Below are 19,556 nucleotides of genomic sequence, written 5' to 3' on the forward strand. Positions count from 1 at the left end.
TCAGACCCAATACCATTCCATTAATTAATGGGACAAATGGGACAGTTCGGTACCAAGTTTTGGCAGAATGGATTGCAGACAATTTCAATCTGAGGGTTAGATCGCATGAATTAAGACGCTCTCTCTTCTCCCTGGATGAAGAGAAACTCGTTCCATGGTTTGATGAGGAAACAACCAAGACCTTAAAAACTTTCTTTTACGCAGTCTATAAAAACGAAATGGAGCCTAACAAAAAATACTACCTTTGGGAACAAGTTCCCCATCTCTTTTGGCTTGCTTTTCGTACAACAAAAGCAACAAGTAGTTTTCTATCTACTTCAAATTTGGCTGTTAAACAGGTATAAGACAAGGTAGGATCAGGGCGAAAAATGGTGTAGCAATTCAGTTGAGTATAAGAGGTCATAATTTCAGTTGGTTTTGGGGCAAAAACAGAACCTTCCAAGGCAGCTAACAAGTTCCCAAAGAGTCAAAAGGGGGTACAGTACATTAATAGAAGAAAGCTTCAGATGAAATGCCCTTCTCTTCCACACTGAAACTACATATCATACAAAGGTCTCTACTGCCACTAAGATGTGTTGATAGTTGATACCGGCAAGCAACTCAGCACGCAACAGGACTGAAGAAAAATGCTGGCATCAATGGTCCATGATAAACATGATAAGCTCTCCGCCAAAGGAGAGATGAAATAACTTTGAACATCCCACGGATCTTTTGGGGCACCAAACATGTTCTCCTGTTTGAACAAGGAAACGAACATCAGCTTAACTAAGCATCAATGACACTGTCATGACATATTTGATCACAATGATAATCCCAGTAAGACAATTTGCAGCAAATTCTTGCAAGGTAAGTGTATGAAACCCACACTTAGCCTATGCCACTGCTGTTGGACATGGGTGGAATGCTGTGCCACTTGCAATCCACTGTCTCTTCCTTCCACGAGGAAACATGCACCCAGGGACCCGCTTCCATTCCCTGGTAGAGACATCATAAGTAACCAATCGATTCATCTGCCCCAACCTTAATGACAGCATGAGTAAACCCTTGTTACCCAAGCAAGCCATCCTCACGTGCTTTCCATAAAACTCCAAGCACCATATATTTGGCATTCTGTCAACCTCCTTCCACAAGAGTGTCATCTTCTGCAGCTCCCATATACACACACATGTGGCTGCATTTTTAGTCAGTAATCCTACAAGCATGATCCTGCCCCTGCACTCTGCAAGTGCATGGTCTGTCAGATGCGGTGGGGACGGAATAGTAAACTGTTTCCAAACCCCAGTTGCCGTATCATAGGACACAATCCCTTCTGGCTCACCACGCATGAAATACAGAGTACCATCAATTGAGACAGCCTGTGACTGAAAGTTCAGGGAGAGGGGTTGCTTGATGTTTGGAGGCATGCTTCCTGGATGGGTCCAAGTGTTCTTCACAGAATCATAGACCTCATATTCCCCATCACCTCCTAACCATAGGACTTGATACCCCATTTCAGTTGAATTCCCATTCAGAGTCATCCCCACAGCCACACGAGACCAGACCCTAACAGACCTTGCTGGCAGTTCTTTGAAAGAACGAGTCAAAGGGTTACACACATAAAAGTTCCTGTGACCAATATCAATAAAACAGACAAGACCACCCACTGAAGCCACCGGAAAGATGATTATCTTTGTGCGTAACAAAGGAATTAATGGATGGTACCATTTATTTGAGGACGGGTCATACACAGCTCCACTATTGGCATATTCATGCTCGTGAGTTATGGTGTAGAACCAAGGATGGCGTTGGGGAACTTCAGTACAATGTTGAGAGAAACTATGAGAAGCCAGTAAGGAATTCCATTTTCGACAAACAGAACGAAATCGGAAGAAGGTGGCAATAGGGAGTCTTGCAATCATGGCTTCAAAAAGGTCCTCTGGGAATTCTTTCCAGATCTGGTCTTCCATTACCTCATCTGAACCAGCAGTATCAGACAATTTTTCACGGTTACGCTCTCTTCTAGACTTTTTGGTGGGTGGAGGCTTGCAATTTTCGACCATCTTGAAACTGCTTGACTTTCCTTTCCTCATTATAAGACCATAATAACCATCATCACTGGAACTATTATTGAGATCGAGGAAACAGCATCTGCACAGGAGAGACAACATTTAGATAAAACCTGTAACAAAGTACTCTGTGATAAAACATTATGCCCCAGCTAAGTGGGAAGATAATACTTCTAAAGAAATGAAAATATAGGCCTGCAACATGGAAGAGGAAGTAAACAATCTATTTACCAACATTGTCCAATTTGACTGAATAATTTGAGACTAATAACCCCCCAGGCATGGAATTCTGCCCCAACAAAATGTCAGTAACTGTAGATTAATACACCAGCTAATGCACATGTTAACTGAATCTGGTTTTACCAAGAAACAAAAAGTCTGACAATAATACCAGACGCCAATATAGTGTTTTTCCTTGAAGAAAACTTAATATTTTTTTTGGAAGAGAGTTTGTTTCCCAATTCCAACTACTAGACTACTTATTTGTTATTTCCAAAACCATGTATATAATTGTTGAACAGTTTTAGCAGAAAAACCTAGTCTAAAGAGAAGCTATTATAGTCACATTAAAGCAATGATGCGTTAAACTAAATAAAAGGAATTAATTGGACATCAGCTACAGTAGTTAACGTTGCAAAAGGAAGGGTGTAGCAAAGCATAAACACATTGTGTTCATTAAGGCTTTATAAAAGTTAGGCTTGCGGAAAGCTTACCAGGAGGTAAAACTTCAAGATAGTAGGATTAAAACATACAATCCACAATCCAGGCACTTCAGCTGCCTCTGATCTTACAGATGACCACATATCTCAGTTTAAGGATTTCCTGATCATTAGGCAGGCCAAGATCAAGCCCAACCGAAGTTGCATTCTGAACAACAAAACCTTGAAAGGAAAAAGAAGCGAAGCAACACAGTAGCTGGACGACCAACCATTGAGTTGGGGACCTTCCTAGTTGTCAGCAATAAGCACTATCAAGGTCTGGTTAGACCAATACAGTTACTGTAGAACATGCTATGCAAAATCCCATGATAACCTGGGATAGTGATTCTGCTAATACTCAAAAAGAATAAGACATCAGGTATTGTGTTCCTGATGTAACCAACTAAAGTTCTTTAAGATGAAAAGGGGAGCCAGTGATGAAAATGATATATTGGAACAATGTAGCATCAAAGGGGCTATAAAGTTATGGGGTATTGCAAAATTGTTGGTTCAATCAGGTGCTCTTCTTAGTTTATGACTTCTACTGTCCTAAAGATTACAGTTATTGCGATTATTTTGGGTCTTTAATTCTTTCTCCGGGTACAGGTGCAAATTTGGCCCTGTTTCTTCTTTGTGCCATAATTGGGTTGTTTAGCTTATCTTATCTTAATCCAGCCTATGGTGTGGTTGGGTATAGGTTTATCTTTTTAAGTTCAAGTCCTTCAATCCTGTAGTTGTCCAACATAAAACTTCACTGTTGAGAGGTCACTGTTATTGCTTGCATATGCTTTGAAGATAATAAGAGACTCCAAGCAGGTTGCTCAGTTGGCAAAGACCAACACCTCGCAAAGAAGAGGTCATGACTTCAACTCTCCTTGGGGCCCAACTATCACAAAAAAGATAATAAGAGCTTCAAAAGCTGTTTCTTCGGAGGTAAATTAGAGGAAGTGAGGAAGTCAAAAGGAAAACCATTGGGTGCAAATTGAAGCTTTTGAGCAAGGCAGTCAATGGTTTTGAGTAAACATATTTTGGCAGCACTGGGAGGTAACAAGCTGTTTATTTGGTGTTCACAAGTAAAATTGCGGTGGGCAAAATGAAGCTCTTGAGAAAGTTTATAAACGGTGTCGAGTAGACAATTTGGACCATCAAAGCTCACAATTAGTGTTTGGACATAAAAAAGTAAATAGGATGAGTAATAGACAAGGTTATGGGGCAAAAGAAAGAATACATAAATAGACCTGGCTAGACTACCAACCTAACTTGGACAATTTAGAAGGCCAAAGTCCTTCAAGTAAGAAACCAACCTCTTACCTCTAAAAATCTGAACGCATCAAACTACCCTTAGTTGAATGAAAACATAGACGGTACCGCACCCATTCTGGATCAACCGTTAGATAAAATTGCAGCGAAATTACGATTCATCCTGACTCTAATTAAAAAAAAAGAATATCCTATAAATACTGCTGAACACATGTGGACTTGCCTTTCCTCCAAACCCAAATGGACACCACATCATCACAATGTTGATAAGTCAGACTCAGGCTATTGAATTGAAGCCTTGATGCCTTCTGTACATGATTCCCATCAATCCCAATGCATATCATCTCAGAAACAGATGTCGTAAAAATGTTAATTAAAGCTCAGACAATCTAGATGTTTTGAATTGCCTTGATAAGAGGTAAATGATAAGCGGTCCATGACCTCTAGTAATTCTTTACATTCAATAGAAGGGAATGCTTCTTTACATCCAATAGAAGGGAATGCAATTCCTTCAGCCTCCTTCACAAGAGTAAGTCATGTATAAAAATGTTGAGATTTAGCTTGAAGGCAGGAAGAAGTCTATTTATAATCCATTTTATGCATTATAACTAAGAAAGGCAAACCAAAAGAAGATTACCCTAAAAAAACTGGTTTTTTGAGGATTGTACATTAAAAACAAAAAAACCTAAATCCATACCCAAGAAATCAACAAACTGGGAAACAGCAGGTAACACTGAATTTTCTGTACAACCTAAGAGTAAAACATCCAGCACTGTTCAATACATGAACCAGTTCAACTTATTCAACTTACCAAGTGAAAAAAGTAGTCACTACTAACAATGAACAGCAGTGCGCAATTCTTTAGGGCCAAGCGAGGCCAATGAATAACAGTTAACTTTTACAGAATTCTCTCTGTAGTTCTCTTTCCCAAGTTGCATATTCCCAATCACTCAGAATCTCAATCCATTACTAGTTAAAGAGTAGACAATTTGAGCCCATGTACCATACCCCAAATGCTAAGGAAGTTCAAGCAAGTCAAATCTGTCATTTTGCAAACGCACAAAAAGGGGAAAGATAAAAATAAAAAAAAATTGAGCAGGAACAATATATGTACTCTTCACCAACTATGTTGAGATGTATTTGGTAACTACAAAATCACAATAGTTTCTGGATTCTTTGTGGCGACTAGAACAAATAAAACTATAGAGCAACAGAATTTTCGATACTCGGCCCCTCCCCAATCCCCCCCTACCCCCCTCTCCCCCAAAAAAAAAAAGGAGAAAGAGAGAGAAAAGAAGAAGAATGAAAGCACGACTACAAAAAAGTAAGTCCACAGAAAAACTAATGCCGAATACAAACGCTTTTGACATACAGTCATACGTTACATACAGAAATACATCCACTTTACAGTTTCAAAATCAGAGAAATAAGATGAGAATTCTACCAAATTAAAATGCTCAGGTAACAGATATCGACCAAAAAAGAGAATTTATAGGAAATGAAGAGCGACCAACTCCAAATACTCATCAAATAAAGCCAAACTCCAACACAAGAGAGGTAAATAGAGGAAAACGAAACCCGCAGAGACAGAGACAGAGATAGAGAAGGGGGGAACCTAATATTCCAAAGTGACATACATACGTCAGTTGTCAGTAGAATGACTACACTCAGAACTCAGCAACTAGAAGACAAGAAGAAGAAAATACGAGAATGCCGCCATCACAAATATTCGCCTTTTCTCATCAAACAATGAGGATAAGAAAGGAAGGACGGAGGGAGGGGGAAGAAAATTCTCGTCCAAAACACAAAAAACAGAAAGAATTAATCTGTGAAAGGGAAGATAGAAGTAGTAAAAAACAGCAACATCACAGAAATTCGAATACCTAAGAGGCAAAGAGAGGGAGACAGATAATCCAAACCAACCAATTTAAAAATCTGAAAAAAACGAAATGTATGTTTGTTCTTGAGGGAAACAATTCTCTGTCATTCGCAACCAGCGTATAAAAAAATATCCTAGGGATCCAAAGAACAAGCCAGAAGAGAACATTAAGACAGAATGCGTGACCAGAGAGAGAGAGAGAAAGAGAGACCTGTGCAGTTGTAGTTGATGTTGTTGTGCTGGAAGGAGATGGTGATGATGACGATCATAAGAAGGAGAACTATAGAGTTCACAGAGCTCCTGAACCTGTTCGATTAGCTGCCTCAGCATGGCCAGTCCCTCCATGCCCCGCCTGGCCTTCCCCAAGCTCCAAACCCCACTACCTCCTCCCCTCCACTGCTATTTCTCCCCCAACCTCCTTCTTCTTCTCCTTCTCTCTCTCTCTCTTCCTCTTCGTCTGTCCACTTGCCTTTTACCACGTCAGTACGACCTATGTAATAATAGTCATAATTGATAAATCCTCAATTTGGGCCTCTTGTTCATATATATTTACGGATATACCCCTACTTTCCTCAAACGTGGAGCGAACATTAATAAACACGTGTCCACCTTTCTGCCACACCCACAACCACATATACGTAAATACCCCTACGACTCCATTCCAACTGCTGTTAGCGTCCATAGTAAGTAGACGCACAGTGGCTCCAATAGGTTTGGATGCGTTCTGTCAAATCCCCTTCCTCTGGAGCCCTCTTTTTTGACAGAAAAGTTTCCAAATGCAGAGGTATTTTAACCTACGGACGACCAAATTGTGCTTCGAGTGTCCGTAAGTGCTTTGCTTTCCTCGAGCTGGTAGTGACGTGGCGTCTAAGTGTGGGAGATTTTCCCCTGGATCTCCGTTAGTCTTGTTGCTTCTTACTGCTTACGTCACCTCGATTTTCAGACTTGAATTCCTAAAATACCCACTGACCACCCTTTACCAATTTTCATTAGACCACCATTGGACCCCGGTGGATCAGACCATAATTGGACGGACCATTCAACTTGTTGGTCTCCAGCGCCTCCCCCTCCCCCCCAAAGAAAGTCATTTTTTTTCTTGAGAACGAAGTCAATGGTTATACTGTAAGGGAGAGGGTTCCTTACGATACTACTGTGGAGAGGAATCTGCAAACCACACCAATGACGGGATAAAGAATGATATCCTTCATATGGGACCCACATGGATGAGAAATAGGATTTTAAGAATTGGTATCCAGGTATGGAATCAGATAATCGAAACTTAGTCAAACCAAACCATAATCGATTTTGGTTTGAAAATTTAAATGAATAATATTCTGTTAAATCATGAATTGAGTCAATTTGAACCGGTAAACACCCCAACCTAACGTGGTCCGATTTCAATTACAAAGACGTGTGTGGACTGTGAATCGTGATTATAGATTAAAATGGAATATTTTGAGATCTAAGCTTTAATTGGAGGGCATTTCAGTAACTGAAATCCCAACTGCACGTTTGAGTAAAATTTTGATTCAATGGAAAAAGGTGTGGAATTTTCTTTGCACGTGTAAATGGTAGTCCAGTCAAACCACCTTTCTAACGATCTTTCCTCTTTCAATTAATGGACGGCTCCGATTTGATCGCTCCACTTCCTTTCTACTCATGCTACTTTCTTCTCACGGTCTCACTAGCCTCATGACTCATGAGTCATCATGCATGGCATGATCGATGTTTTCCGTTTTTAAGATGAATAATTGATTATCCACTATGAAGCCCAGTTTTAAACACCTAATAACGAGAGAGCCCTCAACTCTTGTGTCTTCTTGGTTCAGTTTATGGACCTCTTCTTCAGTGTGAATTGCCTGACCATTCCACCATTTCTAAACCTCCATTACTACACAAGCTACCTACAAATGTCACCTATAACTAATGTAGTACTCATGACTTTGAAGCATAATTACTTTTTAAATAATTTTCAAAGCACTAGGAAGGTTGAATTAAGACCAAGGAAAAGAGAATGTTACTTAGTCGTGTGCGGTGTGTAACCTTGCGTTCAGACATAGGACCGCACGTAGGGATGTAAACGGATATTCGAAAATCCAAATTCGATCCGCATTCGTATTCGTTTAGGAGAATCCAAACCCGTCCGAAACTAATCGGATACGAATATAATAATCCCCCTATCCGATCGATTATTATCCGATTCGTTTAGCAATCTGAAATATATCTCTATGTTCGTCTATCCTTTTAAGTTACCTTATTGGATTTTGTTATCTTATTTTTATAAATTTATAAATTAAGATAATGTGATTCTTTTTCTAGATTTTCTATTGGTTTATATATATTGTTTTATACAATATTATAATATGGAATCACATATCTATGAAAATAAATACAAGAGAAAATCAAAAGTAAAAACGTAAGAAAATCAAAGACTGAGAAGAATAGAAAAAAGGGAGTTGCTGAACTCTCAAATCTCAACCCTAGCCCTAATCATGAAAATGGTAAAGATGTCAACGGACAGTTGAAAATTCGTATTCGATCTATGTTCATATTCATTTAGGAAGATCTGTATTCAAAAAATCACTATCCAAAAATTATCCGAATCCGTCCGAAAATCGATAGGATATTATCCAAATCTGTCCGAATATAATCGGATATGAATATGATAATGCCACAATCCGACCGAATTCGATCCATTTACATCCCTAACCGCACGAAATGACCATCGTGCCTATAGGGATTTCTGCTTTTCAGATAGCATTCTTTCTTCCTAAGACTAAATAATGATGTAGTCTTTAATTTGCCAAACATGATCTAGATTAAAAAGGGTAAAAAATACTCGGAGGTATCATTTTATTGTTATACTTCTTACACTTAGCTACAAAAAGGTGGATATATTAAGAGGGAAACTTAAAAATATAGCCTAGATATATAAGATTGTAGAGAAAGTTTTCTTTCACCCACAAATCTAAAGTCTTCATTATTCCCTTTTATATGTTGAAATTCAAAATTCCTTTCACTGTTTTCTAACACCCATCCAACCCCAACGATGGCCATCAATGATGGAATTCCTTGTTCAAACATCGGAGAACTTAGGAGATCTACATATTCACGTTTCTAGATGAAGCAATAGACATTGGCCAATTTGGATTGTGTAATGAGTTCTTGATGGAGGGTCCAATCTAAAACCTACCGGCATTAGGTGGAAAAAGTTATTCAAGTATATGAAGACATCAAGGGTACAAACAAAATCGATGTGATACTATATCTCTATAACTTTCAAGATCTCAACACTCCTCCTTCTGTGGAAATAAAATGAAACATCGTAATTGTACATAGGACACATAAAACTACACGAGCAAAACAACCATGAAACCATGAACTAACCAATGAAAAAGAGATCCCAACCATATCCCACAAGGGACCATTTGTAATTCTGAGTGTATATATTCCACACACCTCCACTTTGAGTTTAAGTACTTGTTAGCACCTAATGATCAACTGCAAGTGCATGCGAGCAAAGAGCCCATCATCATCCACCACCATGCCACCACCACCACTATCTCAAGTGGGACCTGTTGATGCAAGGGTTAATGTTGCAACCACCTGTACTGCTTGCCTAATTGGTGTAATAACAACTTCTAGTGGTTTACCATATCTCTACGTAGCATCACCACCTGTAAGGCAAATGTAATATTGTTTTGCTTTCTTAATTGGTATAACAACCGTTACTAGGTAGCACCACCAGAAGCGAATGTCATGTTTGCTTTTGCTTCAGCTTAAATAGTTTGGGGCATGAGGGCAGTTGGTTCTCTTCTAGCTACTGAGAGAACTTTCATAATTTTAGGTATACATATATAGAAAAATGATATACACATTGTGGGTAGTACATGTATTCTCACACGTCATCACTATCATTCTTTGATACTTTCTGTCTTACCTGACCATGTGGGTTTTCTGTATTCAAATAGTGATACTCCCGACCCCAATCTATTCATTGGATTGACATGAGAGATGGCTATACATGCAGATAGCGTGTAGATCCCTCTCATACATAGACTACGTGTAAGTAGGGATTGTCAATTTCCAGCCAAAACCAGCTGGACCAATCAAAACCAACCAAAAAAGCAGACTGAATAGAACCCGTATCAGTTTTGGCTTGTCATGAAACCGCTAGAGAATAAAATTGGATTGGACCGACCAAATTTGGAAGAAAAAAAACCGAGAAAAACTGAAAAACATCATAAGCAAACATGTTTTTCCTATTATTTTGAGGGGAATATTTTGAGGGGAAAAGAAGAATCGTGGCACCTGTGCCCAGACATAGAAAGGGCAAAATGACCATTGTACCCTCATGAAATGAAAATTATCACTCTTGTTGGATGCCCCTCGCACGTTCTCATTGGCCATGCCTAGCAACGAGTCTCCCCCCCACCTCCCTATTGTTAATGTATTTTTATGAACCATCAAAATGAACCGGTAACAATTTGATAATGGGCCGAAGAGAGACCGTTAAGGCAACCTGATAAAAGATCGAATCAAAACCAAATTTTGTCTTAATGGTTTGATTCGGTTTGACCTAATATCCAGTTGAAATCGATTCAACCAAAACCAGACCGATCTGACGAATTGACACTCCTAGAGTCCTAGTGTAAGCAAGCATCAGGAAGGAAGGGTATAGAAGAAAAAATGAGAGCAATAGAGGGCATTTTGGTGATATGGAAGTTTGGTGAAAAGTAATGATGATAAGGAAGGGGCTAAAGTTAAGGGTGTGAAGAAAGGAAGGAAAGAAGGCAGACAGGGTAAGGTTTTAATGATTATGTTTTGTCAAAACCAAGGAGATGCGGTGTGTAATCATTTCCCCCTTGGTGAAGAAAGGGGTATGGGTGGCTACGGGAAAAATGGGTTATCTTGGATGATCCATCATGATTTATGATGATGATGATCATCATAATGATGAATTATCTTGTGTAATTATGTATTTTGCTAGGTAAACTAACCCCGACCCCCCTTGGTTTGTTTTGATTCTAGCCGGGCTCATTCGAGTCCGGTCGACCCAGCCCATATATGCCTGGACCATGCAGCTATGCCAGGAGGTTAGAGTTAGAGAAAGTTAAGTGATATCTACCTCTCCCAATCTGACCTGATTTGACCAAATTGAAATAAGGGCAGAAAAAAGTAAGGCATTTTCTTTTGGGTCAATCAGATCCGTTAGCTACTTTAGAGGTATGCTTTGTCCTTTGTCCCGTTTGGGTAAATTTGTAACCAAACTAAGCCAAGCCCTGCCTTAAAATGTGGGCCCTACTTTAGCCCAATTTGCATCCTTAGGCCCACCGATTTACTTTGTAAAAGAGGTGTGTATCTTTTTTAGGGTCGTGCAATATTTTGAAATAGTTGGGTGTGGCATTAGACTATTAGGTGGGGTGCAAGTCTGGCCCTGTCAGCCCGGGCCCACCTTGAGCTCGAACAGGGCGGCTTGGGCTGAGATACTCTGGCACTGAAGGTGGATTAGGATTGGGAATTTCTGGTCTTGAGTCAAGGCCGGATCCCGACCCAGCCTAACTCGTCGACCTTGTCTTCTTCTTCTTCCTCCTATCTTGTCTTTTTTTAATCTTCTTTTCTTTCATCTTTTTCTTCTTCCTGGCCTGGCCCAACCCCTACATTTCCCTTCCCTCTCCCCATGTTAAGGGCCAATTAGGGTCAAACCATCCGAACTCTGGGATGGGTCAGGGTTCGATTTTTCAGGCCCTGAGTCAAGGGTGGGCCGGCGCCTAGCTAAGAGGACTCAAGGTTGGGTTGGGGTTTCAAAAAACCTGGTCCAATCCTACCCTGTTGCAGCACTACTATTATGCTATGTTTGGACACCATGAAAAGAAAAGAAGAAATCCCAAAAAAAAAAAATATTGAATTTAAGGAGAGAGATCGACACATAATCAATCATTGCATCATCATGATTTTTTTTTTTCTTGTTTAGGCATCCAAACATAGGCTTAGTAGAAATGAAACCTGCAAGGCCGAAAAGATAATAAAGATATAGTCCAAAACCACGTAAGGGCTGGCCAATCGATAGCCCAAATAGAATATGGCCTTGGATTTCATTTGGGCTTAGTCCTCCAGCAGTAATTAGGCCCAGCACCAAAAGTTGGTTCAGTTTATGGCCTTTGGCACTTTGGGGAGCAATGATTTTGTACCTTTGGAACGGTACTGCGGCTATGCTAAGCAAGCAAGACTGCATCTACCTCTGGCCTTCTCCAAGTCCCAAACAAGAAGCAGGTTTTTTTTTTTGTTTTTTTTGTTTTTTTTGGGTAAGAAGAAAATTTATTGCAAAAAGGGACAAGAAGGGCTCAGGGCATCTTAATTACACAGATCAAGAAGCCAAGGATAAGAATTTGGTCAAACTATCTTACTTGCCAAACATAGGATCTTCCTGGCTAAAGAGTCAGGAAGCAGGTTGAGGCTGTTGCAAGGGTGTTAGTTTAGGATTAGACTCATGAATTGGATTGTCATTTTGAACACACAGAGGGGCATTTTTGGAAGCAAAAGGGACGAGTTGAGCATTGACTGTATGTTAAGAGTAAAGCATATATCTCTATTCCCCGGTCAAAAATGAAGGCTAAGACTGGAGTTTTATGGAAAGACCCCCTATATTTGCATATATAAAAGGAGAATTGAATACCCCTAATCTGTGTTAGCTAGCTTCCTCTTTTTTCTTTTCAATCCCCCACCCTCCAAGTGAGACTGAAACCTCGATCACCTATCTGTACGTGTATACTTCATATACAGTTATGTGATGATAAGTGCCCTTTTTTCTTCCATAAATGTTTTTCTATGCAATTTTAGTGGCCATAGATGAAGACACATGTAATCACTTAACTGTACGTGAGCCCATTTCAAGTTGAACCCTAAACCCTTTAGATAAAAGTATTTGAGAGCTTGAATTTGAACAATTAATGGTTCCTTTACGTAGATGGTTGTGAGATGTGAGGTACTCAATAATTTACATCGGTTACATTTAATTGCAAGGGAAAATAAAGGGATGGGAAGGGCTCCGCGAGATGATGACTTTGCCCCTTAGGATCAGACGGAACCCTAGAAAAGCCATAAGGAGAGATCAATCCGAATCAAGAGGAATCGATATTGATTACCTTCGATTCTGATCTGAATAAGGGGAGAAACCATTCTAGGGTTCAAAAATCCCCATTCGGTTTTAGTATGTTTCCCAAAATATCCTTCTGATATCTAGGAAAACTCGGTCATAGTTTAATTGAATAATTTGAATTGTCTTTACAGTCTTTGATACTTGTATCAATATTTTGAGGGATAAAATGGTCTAATCTGAAGTGATCAAGCGATATCAGTATCAGTATCAATATCAACATCAACGACGACCGATAACAATACCAATAAAACCCAAATGCTAATCTGCCGGTTGATGTACGATGTATGCATATATAAGGGAAGGTTGGCAGATGACAGTGATCATACCTTACCTGCTATGCACAGGAAGCTTGGAGCCCGTTCAGTGTAGCCCATCATGGCTGTGGGAATCAAGAACCACATGCATGTGTATTCTATAATTTACAATTAAATGCTTGTCTTCTTTACTAATCTCAGTACTGCTACTAAACATGCACATGGCTTCATGTGCTTAATTTGTGTACATAAAAGATCGATCATCATCAATAAGAGAGGGGAGATAAACTCATAAACCTAAGGCTATTAAACTTGGAATTGAGATTAGGAATGAGTCCAGATGAATCTGATCCGATTCCATTTTTGAATCGGTCATAATCTATCATGAATCGACCAGAATCATTAAAATAAATATAAACATTTTACTTCTTATGATTTATTATATTTTTTTAAACATAATTAGGGAGTTCTAATGGAGGCCATGAAATTTGTTAAAAATAAATAAATAACGAGCTTATATCTTGTATGCTCTGATGATTCAAGATCACTCTTCCTATGTCATCATGCGGAAAGGGGTTTGGCCTGGAAGGTCGTGTATTGTGTGTGTAAGACAACCTGGCCGCTTTCCACTCTTTAGTTGTCGAGTCTTTATAATTGTGTGACCTTGAGTTGTTCATTCATCAATAAATAAGTTTGCTTCTCACCAAAAAAGAAATGTGGAAAGGGGTTAGTTGAGAAAAGTTGGGACATTTATTTGAGTTTGGCAAGAGATAAGTTTTTTTGATCCGCCAATCAAATAAGTGATATTGTGGTCATATATATATGAAGACTGGAAGAGTGGAAGGGTTGAAATTACATTTTTTTTTCTTCCTCTCATGCCTAACCTCCTTTTTTTTTGCTTTTTTTTTTTTGGTTCCCTCTTATGCCCCCAAATTTCCATGGTCCATCAACAAAAAAAAATTTTGAATTGAATCTCACTGCTCCACCTTTGGAATTGCAACCAGTAGATTGCAAGAAAATCACAAATTGACTAGAGTATCCACCTTTAGCATAGCCATCAGCAGAAGAGTTTGGACAGCTAAGAAAAAATATCAGCCAAATAAAAAACAAATTCTGAGCATCTCTTAGACATCCCAAATAACTTCCTCATGGGAAAAACGAGGATGAGAGGACCAAGCATAAGACACTTGAGAAAAAACACTCTTTTTGGCAAGTTAATATGCAACTATATTCACTTCTAATTTTCCAGTTAATAGAAGAGAGAAGAAAACTAATAGCATGCCATCTTAGTTGGAAATACCACTCAATATGTTGATTTTTTACGCTGAACAACTTTATTTGAATTATAAATGAGAAATTCCTTTTTCTCTAGCCAAGCGTAAGCCACTAAAGAAAGCGTCAAACTCAACATTTACAGAAGTTGGATTTGACACCCGAAAAATAGATAAGCAGTCTAAGAGAGATAAAAAATCATTCCAATTTTATAGCACTTGTAATAGTATTATCTAGATTACCTAAAGAACATTTGTTTATATTTAGTTTATATCAACCTTAGTTCAGACTTGCACAATTTAAAATCCAAAATTTTTGTGGGGATGATAAAATTGTGGTATGATGACAATCATTTTTGTGACATCGTATCACAACACAAGATGGGCAAAGAAATAAATAATTAAATTAAATTATTGATGCACAAAATTACACTTTACCCCCTGTAATATAAAAAAAACTCATCCATATTGATGCCCCTACATGTGCTCTCGTTAGCCCTTGTATTGATGCAGGGACTACATGACTAAAAAGAAATCTCTTGCCCTAAAGATAAATATCACAAAGATATATCATTTTTCTAAATGTCACAATGCATTCTGCTTTGTGGACAAATGATATGTACTTTCTGGCTGAAACCTCCCTTCAACAATAACATGACATACGGCAAAAATCAGTTCCCACGCCTTCTATGAAACAATACATCCCTTATATTCACTTACTTGAAAAAAAACAAAACACAAGCAATTTCCAATCCTACTATTGGCATGATATCAGGATCGATCACTTACAAAACTGATACATATCACCCGGCCCGATACAAATAACACAATACCAATGCCTCAAACCATGATAGATACCATTCGATTACATTGGAGTAGGATATTTTCGACTTCATCAATAAGAGACTAGATTCTAACAGTGACACCGGATAAATAATCCTATCATATGGTCAACATCTCCATTGGAGAAGAGACTTATCAGATCTTACTGCTTTGTCCTTTTAAAGTTTCATACAGTTGCCGCAGGTACCTCATTTCATATTATTAAAGAATCTAGTGGCATTTTTAAATTTTCTGGAAGTGCAATAAAAATCATAAGAGACCTCACAAAGTTCAAACTCACAGAGTTTCATCGAAATGTCTGAAAAACATATTCCTTAACTTGATCACTTGCCTTACCTGCTACCACTAAATTTTCTGGCATTCTGAAGAGAAAAGTTTAATTAACATAAAATTGATGATTCATTACTGCAACTTCAAGCCTTAATGCTACTCCTCACACCAGGGACAAGAAGATCGAACCCAGTTGGGAACATTGAAATGAAGACAGCCACAGCAATGGTGATGGCAGTGGGACCTGCAACTTGGAGTCCGTGCTTAAATCCATTGGATTTTGAGTCGTCGCTTGAGGGTGGAGACACAGCTGCCGTTGAATCTGCTGCAACATACCAAGATCATCATTCACAGGGGTTATTACATTACATGGATAATTTCTGTGAAATTGAAGGTTAACTCAATGAAGCTAAGCTAACAGAAACAAAATAAGGGGAAAAAGGGAAGGTGAAGCTCAAACCTGCTGATGAAGAGTTTGTAAAGATTGCAGCATCAGGAGAGTTGGGTGACAACTTTAAGAGCTCTGTTCAAAGTCAGTGTGAAAGATTGTATTTAAACGATTAATGGCTAATCATATCAAAGCAATGTTAGAAATATGAAAAATTAATCCTCAAAAAATTAGCCATTAAGGAGAGGGTGCTTAGTACCTATAGTATTCGGTTTTGGTTCTTCTCCAGCCATAGCGGGAGCTGGAGGATCCAACCCAGCAAAAACAGGGGTGTTTGTATCATTTGACAGGAGGTTCCCCTATGAAATTACCAAAACCCCTGTGTTTGCTGGGCTGGGCTGGATCCTCCAACTCCCACCACGGCTGGAAGAGAGCCAGGTCCCTCCACATTGCGTTTCTCACATCCGATGTGGAATTATTACTTCTGCCTTCCTTCCCCAAGGAACCCAACAAAACTGCCCATATGGATCAATTAAAAGGGATGACATGCATGCATATCCCTGATTAACACAACCATCCATCTCCATCTGCTGATTATATATTTTCAAGTACTGCATGATGCATGCACAGTTTCATACTTGCATGCTATGAGGATACGGTTGGTCTAGAGTCTCTAACAGCTATGGCGTTGTATTGGAACTTAGAAACCCTCAAAAATGTTTGAAAAGAAAGAAGATGAGAGAGATATTGAACCAAAAAAAAAAAATTGCAGTAAAAAGAGAGAAAGGTTGACTGAGAAGGTCATTCATTACTTGGGCAGTCACTGATACTAGCATTAGTCAACTTGCAAACAGAGGGGAGTTGAATCAATTTGACCTCTTGAAGCCCCATCTGTTTGGCCTGACCCTCATGTGTTTGTTGAATGATGTAACAGAGACAAACTGGGTTCTTGCTCTTGATTTCGCTCACTTCGCTGCAACACTCGGCCGAAGGATACGCCGATTTCCCAGTGGCATAGCTCAGGCAAGGACTCAACTTTGCGAACTCCTTGCTGCACTCTTGTTCCGTTGATGCTGAGCTGCTAGCTGGTTCAATTAGAAACACAGAAAATACCAGAAAGACTGTGAGGAGAAGTGTCTTCATCATCATCTTTGATTGATTGATTAATGATTAATGATCAATGATCTTCTATCTTCCCGAACCCCACTTTCCTTTTTTGTTTCTGTTCTCACGTCTCACTAATTAAAAGGGTTCTTTCCCTTTTTTTTACTTTCTTGCTCGGAGAGAGAGAGAGAGAGAGAGAAACTCCTTTAGATGGGGATGCGGGAGATTTATGAAAGAGAAAGATGCATTTAATGGGATCTATTGAATGGTAGGCCAGGCTGTAATGAGATGGAACATTAAATAGGAGTACATATCAGTGGTGGTCGGTGGTGGTTGATGGGTGGTGCAGTTATTTATTGATGACGAAGCAAACAAGAAAAGAAGGTGGTCACAAAATAGATTTTGATTTTGAGGGAGCTGATGAGTGTTACGATTGGAAGAACTCGTTCTCATAAATCGGTCTATAAAGGGAGAAAATCCAATATCATATATGCCCACATCCAATTTCTTATGGGATCGATGTGGGACTATTGCACATAATATTACTTCATCCTTTAATGGTCGACGTTTTCGTCGGATCATTTCGGATGAAGTTGCTTTTTTTAGGGGGCTCCACTTTGCTTTAGGACCCTTTTCCAGCGGCAGGTAACCCTTTCCTAGTGACTCGCACTCTAGCATCAGATCATCCCACCCAAGTAACCAACCACAAAAAATGGATCAATAAAAACACAAATGTTACGATTGAAAGAACCCACCCTCATAAACCAGTCTAAGAACCCAATATCATATATACCCACATCCAATCCCTTATGGGACCGATGTGAGACTATTGCACATATCAATGAGCTAGTAGCAGAAGTAGATAAGATATGGTTTCCCTTTTCAAAACAACTTCTGAATTGAGTTTCAATTTAATCTAAAACATTTGCTAGAGGTCGTAACGTGTCAAGAGACAGAGAGTGTGTGAAACTGTGAAAGCGCTACTAATAATGGTGATGGTGATCCTCCGTTCTATCAAGAAAGATTGCAGAAATATCTAGACAGAAATCTTACCAACTCGATAACGTAAGTATGGTCAATGTTCTGGAACTGACTGGCATATCGGTCCTTAAATCATTTCGGTAAACCATACCTGGTTCAACCAATCCATAACTTAGTTAGTAAGTTCGGGAATGGCAATTGAACGGGAACAGATACGTACGACAATTAAACGGATTAGACGATAATAATATTTTTCAAAAATTCGACTTCATAAAACGCATATAGTAATAATACGATACGCATTTAATACGGATATAATACGACATAGACGGCAATAATACTTTTAAAAAAACAGACATATATTCATTATATAACATGCATTCACCACCTAATAAACAAAATAATATCATGATTTTATTAACTAAAATAAACACAATAATATAATATGCTATATAACATCTCTAAGATTATCATTTAACATACCAAAATATCAATAATCTACAAGAAATGAATGTAGATTGTCTGAAAATGACATGAGCAAGTTGATTACCTTATCATTAACTCATTCTTCCAACATTACATTTCTTTCTATCTACAATGAGATAACCATATATTTTTAACGAGATGTGTTCTTGTGAAGGGGGATGAGTTCCCACTAATTAACCAACACAAGACAAGAGAGAGAATTCCAGATATGGATCTCCACTGTACACATTAGCTACAAGAGACAGAAAAACAATAATAAAATAGAATAGAGATTGAGCCGTTCTCGCCAATATCACACCAGATTCATTTGCTTCATTATCACCATCAAAGTTCAAAGACCAGAGAAACAAGAGGAGAGTACAAGACTTAAGTGCCGCTTTGTTGAACGGAGATGGCGAGGATGATTGGAGATGGAGGGCGGCTACTGTTGCCTGCTACGGTTGGATGTTCAACGCAAATCGAAAGGGACGAAAGGGAAAGTGAAATCGTTTCCCTAAATTCTAATCTTTTGGGTAAAAAAATTTAAAAAAAAAAAAACGTCTAATGCGCGTATTATACGAGTATAATACTCGATCGATTAAAAAATACATTTTTTTTATAAAAATACGAGGACGGGAGTATTATACGTTTAAAAATACGGGGATGTATATAATACGCATATGATACACGAATTTACTAACTAAGATCCATAACCACTTAGACCCTTACAATTATTGATATCGGCACCCGTATCGGTTTCCATTTTGCCTTTCAAAATATCGATATCTTTAGTTTTTGGACCATTTTACCCTCTCCTGTTCTGATACAATTGCTCTGGCACTTATTTTGATATTTTTTCATTACTAATTGCTGAACCGGCACCAATACCTTTGGTTGCCTCAATGGTCATAATCTTGAGAAGATTTTTTATCATTTGAG

General features: G+C 38.7%; 2 protein-coding genes across 2 annotated transcripts; both read right to left on the bottom strand.

Annotated features, from left to right (window-relative positions):
* Positions 1-602: 602 nt before the first annotated feature.
* Positions 603-6,317, bottom strand: LOC122656593 (F-box only protein 6-like). The gene is made up of 2 exons (XM_043851186.1): positions 6,094-6,317; positions 603-2,127 (listed from the first exon to the last, which is right to left on the bottom strand). The coding sequence occupies exons 1-2, from the start codon at positions 6,225-6,227 to the stop codon at positions 873-875; spliced, it is 1,389 nt and encodes a 462-aa protein (XP_043707121.1). The 5' UTR covers positions 6,228-6,317; the 3' UTR covers positions 603-872.
* A 9,415-nt stretch (positions 6,318-15,732) lies between these two features.
* LOC122656143 (non-specific lipid transfer protein GPI-anchored 1-like) lies at positions 15,733-17,222 on the bottom strand. The gene is made up of 3 exons (XM_043850597.1): positions 16,880-17,222; positions 16,122-16,202; positions 15,733-16,002 (listed from the first exon to the last, which is right to left on the bottom strand). The coding sequence occupies exons 1-3, from the start codon at positions 17,214-17,216 to the stop codon at positions 15,944-15,946; spliced, it is 477 nt and encodes a 158-aa protein (XP_043706532.1). The 5' UTR covers positions 17,217-17,222; the 3' UTR covers positions 15,733-15,943.
* Positions 17,223-19,556: the final 2,334 nt, after the last annotated feature.

This window comes from Telopea speciosissima, chromosome 3 (genome assembly GCF_018873765.1).
Source record: "Telopea speciosissima isolate NSW1024214 ecotype Mountain lineage chromosome 3, Tspe_v1, whole genome shotgun sequence".
Taxonomy (NCBI): Eukaryota; Viridiplantae; Streptophyta; class Magnoliopsida; order Proteales; family Proteaceae; genus Telopea; species Telopea speciosissima.

What these genes read in the sequence shown, in the direction of transcription:
- LOC122656593 (XM_043851186.1), bottom strand. Translation starts at nt 6,227, where the DNA reads ATGGAGGGACTGGCCATGCTGAGGCAGCTAATCGAACAGGTTCAGGAG. An exon ending in CATCAACTACAACTGCACAG is followed by an intron (nt 2,128 to 6,093) that starts GTCTCTCTTTCT and finishes TCTCCTGTGCAG; the next exon opens with ATGCTGTTTCCTCGATCTCA.
- LOC122656143 (XM_043850597.1), bottom strand. Translation starts at nt 17,216, where the DNA reads ATGATGATGAAGACACTTCTCCTCACAGTCTTTCTGGTATTTTCTGTG. An exon ending in TAGTATCAGTGACTGCCCAA is followed by an intron (nt 16,203 to 16,879) that starts GTAATGAATGAC and finishes GACTTTGAACAG; the next exon opens with AGCTCTTAAAGTTGTCACCC. An exon ending in AGGTTTGAGCTTCACCTTCC is followed by an intron (nt 16,003 to 16,121) that starts CTTTTTCCCCTT and finishes TATGTTGCAGCA; the next exon opens with GATTCAACGGCAGCTGTGTC.